We start from the raw sequence: 9,889 nt of genomic DNA, 5'->3' as shown, positions 1-9,889 counted from the left end.
GACGTTCTCACTCTCACTGAGACGTGGTTCACTGCCAGCACAGTCACTGCTTTTGACACACTCCACCCGAGGGCTACAAGATCCTCTAAGCCTAGGACTAACCGGTCTGGAAGCCGCAGTGACCTTGACCTTTCTTGAATGGGTCCCTGCTACTACCATTCCCATTCAGACCTACTCTCCCTTTGAATGCCCGGTCGCAGGCTTGGTTTCTCTCCAACCCAGTAATTGACTCACCATGAACTAAAGGACCCCTGGTCCAGTGTCCCTATTCCTCTGAGCGTCTGATCTCACCTCTTCTCTTCTTGCCTTCACCGCCAAGCTTCTCCTCCTCAGACTTCAATATTCATGTAGACTCTCCCGATTCGGCCACTGGACTCTTCCTCAGCCTCTGTGACTCTCCTTCCCTCCCCATTCATCCCTCCGGTCTGACGCATTCAGCCAAACATACTAGAAGCTCTCATCTCAGATATACCATCTCCAACCCTCTCACTGCACCTTTTATTTGATCTGACCAAGCTCTCTGGTCCTCTCACTTGGATCCCTTATGTTGCCCAACTAAGCCTCTGCCTGCACTGCCAATCTCCTTGGTCAGTCGACCGATGAAGCAAGTGTCATTTGCTGCTTTTGCCGCCACTTTCATTCTGTCTCCCACGGACTCCCACACTGAATCTGCCCTTGCTAATCTTCACCTCTCTAGCACACACACCCTGGATATCCTTGCCCTGCCATGAGGATCTGCATGAAGCCTGCCGCCAAGCGCAACACCTGGTATGAATCCGACCTATCCTCTTTGAAACGCAAGTGCAGAGTTCCTGAGCGGAAGTGGCAGGCTTTTAGCCACATCCTCTGAAAGACTGGCCTGCCGCCTGCTCCAAAGGCAATACCAACTCTCCATCTGCTTGAAGAAGAGGGCCCATATCCAAGCCTTCATCTCTGGGGCCACTAAAAACTTGGGCAAACTGTTTAGAATCTGCAAGGAAATCGCCAATCATACTGCTGTCTCCACTTCTCCCATCTCATCCCTGACCTTTTGTACTCACTGCCTCTCAATCCTTAAACACCCTACTCTTTCTCACCCATACCACCAGATGAGGTCTCTAGACAAGTCCTTTCTCTGAAAGTCTCCTCCAAACATGTGCTCCCCTGCTCCTCCAAAACTATCAAGGACAACATTGCTTCCCTTGCACCAGCCTTGGCTGATTTCTGTTATCCCTCCTTTGCCAGTGGCTCCTTCCCACTACCACTCGAGCACTCCCTTGTGCCTCCTCTCCTCAAAAAGCCCTCTGCCGACCCATCCTGCCCAGCTAACTACCCCCATATCTCCACTACCCCCTTCTTGGGCACACTCCTGGAGACGTTGGTCATCTCCTAACTGATCCACCACACTGAATCGGTTGGTTGTCTCTACGACAACCAGTCTGGCTTCAGAGTAGCCAGAGGAACGGAAACTGCTCTACTGAATACCCATGAGGTACATAATCTGCTCTACTGAACACCCATGAAGACTTGCTCTCAAATCACGAATCCAAATCTCCATCCATTCTTATCCTTCGGGATCTTCCCTCTGCCTTTGAACACATGCCAATCTGACAGCCTTGGCATCACAGGCCTGGCACTGGACTGGTTCACCTAATTCCTCTCTAACCGACCTTCCCAAGTTCAACAAGACCCATCAGACTCTCCACCTGCCAAGTCCCTCAAGTCTCTATTCCTCTTGTTGTGGGTCTTCAACACCTACCTTGCCCCTCTGATGTCATTCTCTCAATTCCAGTGTTATGCAGATGGCACTCAGCTCTCCTTTAAGGTTCCCTCTACTGCCTCCTCTCTCATCTCCAACTGCCTGACTGCTATTCAGGCATGGTATGCTGCCAATGATCTCTGCCTTAATGCCAGAATGACCGAGATCCTTCTCATTGGGACCCCAAACCCCTCCTTCCCTCTCTGGGTCCCCTCCCTTCACCTTCTTGTGAGGCAAAAAACCTTGATCTCATCTTTGACTTCTCGCTCTCCTTCTCCCCTCACATCATGGACCTTGCCAAGGACGACCACTATCAACTGCACCTCCTCAGAGGCATTCTCCCTTTCCTCACCTTCCCCCAGAAACTCAAGGTCTCCAGAGCTCTGGTCCCCTCTAGTCTAGATTCATCCTTGGCCTCAAACCCATAGACCACATCTTTCCAGCCCTAAAATCTCTCCACTGGCTCCCAGTTGCTGCAAGGATCAAGTTCAAGACCCTCGGCATCATTCACAAGCCTTCATGGGGCCTGGGACCCCGCTACTTCCAAGTCTCTCTTGCTAAATACCTCCTTACCAGAATGCTTCAGTCTTCTAGCTCCAACTCTGTGCAGATCAGACATTTCACTAAACTGAGATTGGGGGGGTAGATTTCTCTTGTCCGCTGCAGCCTCCCTCAGGAATGTTCTCCATGCCCCTCTCAGGGTTGAGCCGGATCTCCTAAGTTCCGGAAGCACCTCAAGACCCTCCTTTTTCTTCTCCCATCCCTCCCTCTCTCCTGCCAACACCCAGTCTGTCGCAGTGACGTGCTGTCTGGTTCCCTCTGAATTCTACAGGGAACCAGCCCCATGCCCATTCCTCCCCCTCCTTGCACTCGGCATGTGGACCCTCAGCCCATGCAATCCCTGGCATCTGCTCTCCAGGCCTCCCCAGCACTCACCTAGCCCCTGTTGCCCTCTTTCCTCCTCCTGCACCCCCCTTTCACTTCACTCTCTGCTCTTTACCCTGCACTTCCCACCCTAGCACTTCACGCAAACTGGCACTCCACTCCCCTCCCCCCCCCACCCCAGGCCTCCCCTCGCACTTCTTGCTACTGCACTTACACGATCCAAATATCACAAGGCCTAGTAGGGCCTTTATTGAAAGCTTTACCACTTGAACCTCCCCTCCCCCCTCCCACCCCGCCTTGTCTGGCGGTGCCTTGAAACACCAGTGGGTGTATAGGTGCCTTGCAAATTTCAAATAAATAGTCTTCCTTGTTTATAGGGCTACTGATTGAAATAGTTTCAGCCATTTTACATAAGATAGCAGCGGCCACCATAGAGTAGTGAGCCCTAGGTATTGAGGTCTAGCAATTTCTCACCAGTAAATGGTTGGATTCCGATGTCTTGTCTACGATGGACAGATAAGAAAGCACAGCTTCTACCAGGAATGTATGCTTCGCATTAACATCCTTTTGATTGTAGATGCCAGATCAGAAGGACCTCTTGATGCCAACTCCATAGCTAGTACCTATTACTCCAGAAGGGACAATCAATGTGAAAACCCACGATTTCCACGAGCCACTCCAATCCGCGAAGGCCCCAGCCAAAGTAGAAATCTAGGTTCACGCTACTTCCAGCACACAGTCCTGGTGGTCTGCATTCTTGGGGTAACTGTTGGGAAGGAACCAAGGACGTAACCAAAAGACCTGGAGCTAGCATTTCTGGGGGCTCGGTGGTGTCTACAGGATACACAAGTGTAAAAGGCCTGACTGCGGGAGGTTCTTAGGGCAGTGGAGGGTGAGCCGGTGATGCAGGTTCTGGCACTAGCATGGAGGCCTGCACGTCCTCGATACGGCTCATAAAATGACCACACGTTGACTGCAAAGACATGAGCTTTTGAGAAAAAAAATAAAAATAAATAAAAATTAAAAAAATTTTTTTAAAAATGACGGATGCGCTTAAGAACGGCAACATGGTCGAGAGGTGGATGGACCTTGACTCCTAAGGGTCAAACTAAACAAATGGAGAAGCAGGCCCAACAGGAATAAATCTAGGTGTGGATAATGAGGCCCAGTCTCATTTGGGGTCCATTTGAGGGGGCAGCATCGTCAGACGAGCTGGGTAAGAAAAATCTGAATTCACCTCTCAAAGCCACGTTTCTGCTTACTACAGATCAAGATGGTTCTTGCTCTTTTACATTATGGGAGTCGGAAGAACTTCACTGGCGCGGGGTGCCATGACCGAGGGACCCGGCGAAGTTTCAGAGTCTGAGTGGGGCCAGTAGACCTCTTGCTCACCACACAATTCTGCAAGAAGTCTGCAATCATGACACTACAAGTGGCCATAATCTGTGAATGGCAAGGAACCTCAGGGTGTACTGTGGCGCCAGGCTGATGGCCATTGGAATGAAATGCCTGCGTTAGCCACTCTCAGACTCGGAGCACAAAAGCACTACATCAGATGAAGAGCTTGTATCAGACTCCAAAGTAGCCTTCTGCTCAAAAGCCATGTTAGGGCTACAAGGGGGAACCTGAGAATTACGTAACGGTGGAGCAAGGGAGTCTCCCGCAGCAAGAGGCACGTGGGAAAAGGTTGCAGGGGTCTTAAGGGTGAAAAAAAAGGGATGTACTTCCTGTCATTGTCCTGACTGACTTGCTTCAAAAGTACTGCTTTTGACTAGGTGAAGGGGCATTCTGAAATGTGCACACCGCGTTAGAGGATCACGCGGAGAAGGCATTGGAAAAAAGCAGAAAGTGGACTGGGCCTAGGTACTTGAGACAATGTCTGAGGGACGGCCGCCAGGAAATTCTTGTGGGACGACTGACGGGAGCAAAACCAGACGGACACAGAATAAGCCAGATGAACAGGCGGCTGAGGGGGGGGGGGGGGGGGGGGGGGGATCAGGTGATGCAGGAACCAATTGCTGATCAGCTGCAAAGGTGTCCAGTCCTGCAGAGTGCAATAAGGACTAAAAGGCATTACAAGAGGGTGGCGCAAGAAGGGACAGACCCATGAACTAGGCGTGCGCCGTGCTTTTTTCCAATTTGAAGGTTTGTTCAACGAACGAGTATGGTGGAAAGGGGCCGGATATTGATGTAGAATAAAAACAATAAAAAGGGGTCTCCATATAAGAGATTTATTTGCGAATTCAAAACTAGCCACCAGCTCTCCCTTGGTCACAGTATAGCCATCTGTGTGTCCCCCTACCGTACATGGTATCCCAAAAATAAAAACTTAAAAAACAAAATCCATTCACAAAGAAATGTTATTTGAATATTAATTTATATGATTAGCCCCCACACAGCAGTTATAAATTATAATTTGCACCTGGGGAAGGGTGCTCAGCCAATCAGGTGGCTAGAAACTTGGCTGAGAACACAGATTCTCCAGCCACGAACGCCCCTTCTGCGTGTGCCAACCATTTTTCTTTTCCCTCCGGCCTTCTATAACCCCACCACCCCCAAGTCATCCCCTGCACCCTTACTCCCAACCCACTTCCTGTCTTGCACCACCGACCCTACTGCTCCTCCCCAGGCCACCACCACAGAAAAAGAAAAGGGGTAGAGTCGCTTTTCTAACGCGGCAGCCATATTTTTTCACTGAAATTGGGCTCACACAATATATACCATTGCTGGTAATTCTTTAATTTTTTTCCAATGTTAGGTTCTTCTACATTCCACTATACCCACACAAGTGCAAAAAATACTTTTTATTTACATTTAACATAACAGTACAGACAGAACAAATGTTGGCTTGAACATATTAATGACATAGCTACCATCCCTAAAACTCATGTTTTCATACAAAAGATAATTATTGTTAATGAGACTCTGATCCCCTTTCATTCTGCGTTAATAATGTGCCATGAAGAGCAGAGGCGGCTTGAAAAAGAAAGGTGGCCAGAGTGCAAAATTAGGCATGAATTCATTGGGTGGACAACATTGGCAAAGATAGGGCTGAGCAGAGATTATGATTTCATAGTATTTTGGGTAAAAGAAAGTGCATACAAAGTTCTGTTTTTCTACACTACCTGCAACAGTGTGGATAACAGGTCCTTACTTTCCACAAGGCGCATTCAATTTAGGATACAAAAATAGTTTTGTGAATGATCCCAAATCACTGAAGACCAACTGGAGACCATCCTCGTATTAATCATTTTGCAGAACGGTGATTATTGTGAAAGTGTCTCTCCATCCCCCATCCCATCAATGATTTGTTCCAGCAGTACCCGCGGCGGAGCTGAAGAGCATTACATCAGGATTAGACCACCAGTGGCCTGGGCGCATCTGGAGGGGTGTCCTTCTGCCGCCGCTGCCGAAAGTAATCATGGAACCCAAATGCAATCAGATCTACTTTGCTTCCTCTAGTGCACGAGTCTAAACAACTACCTTCAAACGGCAGCAACCCATGTCTGCTGCAAGAGCATCCCTTAATTAAAAAGCACACTTCATGTTGTGTGCATATAACGAGTTTCTTTAGGTCATAAAATGTTAGTTTTACAACAAAAAATGACATTTTATGTAATCCTCTGTTTTTTGGGGGTGGAGTGGATTGCCCACTTGCTATTGGACAACGTGCAGGAACTGTAGCCAACTTTTCCCTAATGCAGGGGACGGGGTCTGCTTCCTGTAGCTCTCCAGTTAAGTAAGAATCCCATACATCCTCATTTCCGACTATGTTGGTTAGGGCTGTTGGGAGTTGTAGTCCAACGCATCCAGAGAGCCAAAGTTTGTGGATGCCTGCTCTTATGCAAGGGGCAGTGAAGTCCAATGCAAATGAAAACCATTCTCCCCCCACCTCCCCCCCGCCAACTGGCCCAATGCGGCTGGCACCATGTGCTCCATTTAAACCAGTACATATCTCTGCCCACCATTTTAAATCTGCCAATATACGACCCAAGCAATAAAGAGGTTATTAGGAGACGGCTGCGTCCAAGGAATTCATTCTCAGGAGGGCTCTGGTACGCCGATTTGCTTCAGAGCACATTAGCATACAGCATGGTGCAAATATTGCATATCCAGCCTCAGGTGCACTTCCACAAGTCAGGGGAACATGAGAGACGGAGAGCTTTGGGATTTCGACTACAGTAACTAGGTTGGTTCGGGTCTTTAAATCATACTATCTGCAGATGTAAACACACGCATTATGTGATGTGGAATCAAATAAACATACATATATAGTATGAAGCTGGCATAGTTTATGGCCCATTGGGTTTAAAGGTTACTCCCTAGCTAAAGAGGTTTCCACACTAGGTGCTGACGCAACTATTAGAAGAGTTTTCTGGTCAGTGGACCAAACCCTCCTACAATGTTACCTTCCAGCCATGGTTTGGCCAAAGGACAAAACAGATCAAAAGAAGAAGTCAAGCAACATATCACAATAATAATGAACAAAGTGCACAGTGAAAACAGAATGAACAAAACACACTTATGTGCACGTGTCATAGCTGTGTTACAATCACGTTACAACACATATTTGGCAGGCACATCTTCCGATTTGTGATTTCCAAATAAAGTACAGTTAAAACATTGGTAACTACCAAGTACAACAGCCGAGGAACTCTTTTCCTACAGAGAACAGGCTGGCCTTGAGACACCAGGCGCCCTGTGTAGCAGAAAGCCCTCCATTAATCGCAAGCCTGCGGCCGCTTCTTAGCTCTCGCGTGATGTTCACCGGGTCAGCTCTGCCGAAACAGCATCTTCTTTACTAAACTTTGGAAAGCAGTCCTGACTCGGGAGCACTGGCCTTGATGAGGTTTTGGATTTCTTTGAACTTCGGATGGTCTTTATCGGCTACTAACTGCAGCAGGACGGCTTCGCTGGTAGTCACTATAATCCCATTGCGGGCGAGGCGCTGCAAAGAGAACAAGCCAAAGAGAAGATGAGCCGTAAACCAATGGGCCTTTATCAGGAGCCAATCAATTTAGCCACAAGAACTGTGCACATCAATTTGATAATCCTTATTAAATGGCCTTTGCAACTTCCAAGCAAAGGAACTTTGCATAGTCCTACAATAAACAAGCAGGGTACAGTAAGGCACACAATAGGATGCCTGCCAACTTTTTTTTTTTTAGAGCAGTCTTCCCTTCCCACAACAGATGGCCGAGTATGATCACCCAAACTGGGGTTTTCATGCCACAATCAGTAATTCACTGACATAATCTAACACGCAGTACTCCCAACCCATTACATAACTGATAAGGATAACAAAGTCATCATTGTCCAAGCAAATGCGTTTCTTGCACTGTGGTACACTCTTCTCATGCAATGCTCAGATTTAAAAATACAAGACAGCCCACCGCGTGAAGGCCTTTAGTCACAACAATGGAAGCTAAGCACTATATACATTCCAAATCACATAAAAACACCATTGACAATGACGCTTTTCTGTTCCCTTGTTCAGAGTCCCCTTCACCTTGAGTGTTTTGAAACACCACACGAGGCTTGAAGGCACTACACAAGTAACCAACCAATGAATGATTTCCATCTCTGAATTCTTCCCTTTCCCATAGCATGTTGAAGTGGGCATTTCTGGCGATCTACATCCTCACTCTTAGCAGTGCAAATTGACCACCCAACTTTTTTCCTTAAAGGCAGGACATAGTACATGAATAGGTTATGTTAAGTTGATGTATACTGTGCGCCGCTGCAATTTTCATGGTCTCCGGGCGCTCACGTGGCTCTGCAAGGGAAAAGTGGGTAGGGTAGGTTACTAAGGGAGAGAGGGATGGGATAGATGCTGTGCTCATCTGTTGATGCGTGCAGAACAAGGAGCAACTGGTATCTGTGCACGTGTGCTTTCTGAGTGTGCTTTGCGCACTGGGCTTGTTGTGCCCAGAAGGGCAGCGTACAGTGTTTTGTTTGTTGTCTGAGTTTGTATCTTGGTTAGAGTGATGTGCGGTTTGCATCGTGCGTTAATTCACTAGCCCTCTGGGAGTGTGTTGTAGATGAGGAGTGCAAGAGGGAAGTGATAAGTGGGTTTTGGGTGATCTCTGTTTAGGCTATAGTTTTCCATTCTAAATGCATCCCTGGTTTACCTTGTTTCTAGTTTGTAGATAAAGGGATTGTGTGGGTTGGGTGGTTAATTCATGGAGTGGTTGTTAAATGGTGGATCCGTGTTTCTCTTGGTTAGTTGAGAAGCCTCAACCACCCCCCCACCCCTCAAGTACGGTGCTCTTCCATTGTTCTCATTTCCTTAGCTATCAAGTTCCATGGTTTGGCTATCAGATAGGAAAAGGCACTTCCTCCAAATGTTCTTTTCTTGTTTGTTTATTTGATAATGCGCTCCAAGCCCTTGGGCAGCTGGGCGCAACACTACAAGTAGACTCAAATACTTAGTTCCAGTGCCTGACACAGGCCATTACAAAACAGAGGTAACTTACAACAAATGATACAAGTGATACAGTACATATAGGATCAAGATGGGTAAGCGTAGAAGAATACTGTCTTAACATATGTATAACATGATCAGCTAGATAAAGATGAATATCGTTACATATCATTGTTGTGCAGCCATTTGAGAGTGTTACATCCAAATCTAGTGTAGGGTAATGGGTGTCTGAGGTCAGGTGGGAGTATGTCCCATGATTGTGCAGCTCTAACAGGGAGGCTACATCCACCCGCTGTGGTAAGTTTGAATCTCGGGACTTCAAGTCTGAAGGTGTTGGCAGATCTCTTCAGTCGGTTTGAGGGTCTCCAGTTGATTCTTTCAGCTAGGTAGGGGGGTGCTTGATTGTTGAGGCATTTGGATGTGAGAGAAATAGTTTTAAGGAGGATTCTGTCCTTTATCTTTAGCCAGTGGGCCTCAGTCCGGGGTTTGGAGATATGCTCTCTACGGGCGATATTCAAGCTGCTCTTGGGGTATTATTCTGTAATCTCTGGAGTTTGTCAATGACCGACTTATTTGCACCTGAGTATAGGGCGTTGCAATAGTCCAGTCTGGACATGACAAGGGCATTGGCCAAGGTGAGGCAGGTGGCACTGGACATGAATGGTCTGGCAGCTCGGATGAGTTTACACGTGTAAGTGGTTGTAGAGGCGAGGGAGTTCACTTGCTTTTTAAGGGTGAGAGCTGAGTCGAGGTAAAAACCTAGAGTTTTAACCTCTCGCATAACCTTAATAGTATTATTGTCGTTGTTAAATGAGGCATAGTCCGGGGTGAGTTTGGTTAGG

The 9,889-nt window shown here is 47.5% G+C and overlaps 1 protein-coding gene across 1 annotated transcript in view; it reads right to left on the bottom strand.

Annotated features, from left to right (window-relative positions):
- Nucleotides 1–5,412: 5,412 nt before the first annotated feature.
- ISOC1 (isochorismatase domain containing 1) overlaps nt 5,413–9,889 on the bottom strand; it is a 147,615-nt gene continuing 143,138 nt past the window's right edge. Inside the window, exon 5 of the mRNA XM_069625624.1 lies at nt 5,413–7,571. Within this exon, the coding sequence (XP_069481725.1) occupies nt 7,425–7,571 (147 nt within the window). The 3' untranslated portion in view covers nt 5,413–7,424. The remainder of the gene's footprint in view (nt 7,572–9,889) is intronic.

Source organism: Ambystoma mexicanum, chromosome 6p (genome assembly GCF_040938575.1).
Source record: "Ambystoma mexicanum isolate Mex_15411 chromosome 6p, UKY_AmexF1_1, whole genome shotgun sequence".
Taxonomy (NCBI): Eukaryota; Metazoa; Chordata; class Amphibia; order Caudata; family Ambystomatidae; genus Ambystoma; species Ambystoma mexicanum.
The sequence above is the reverse complement of the archived record's forward strand: the minus strand, read 5'-3'. Positions and strand labels throughout refer to the sequence as shown.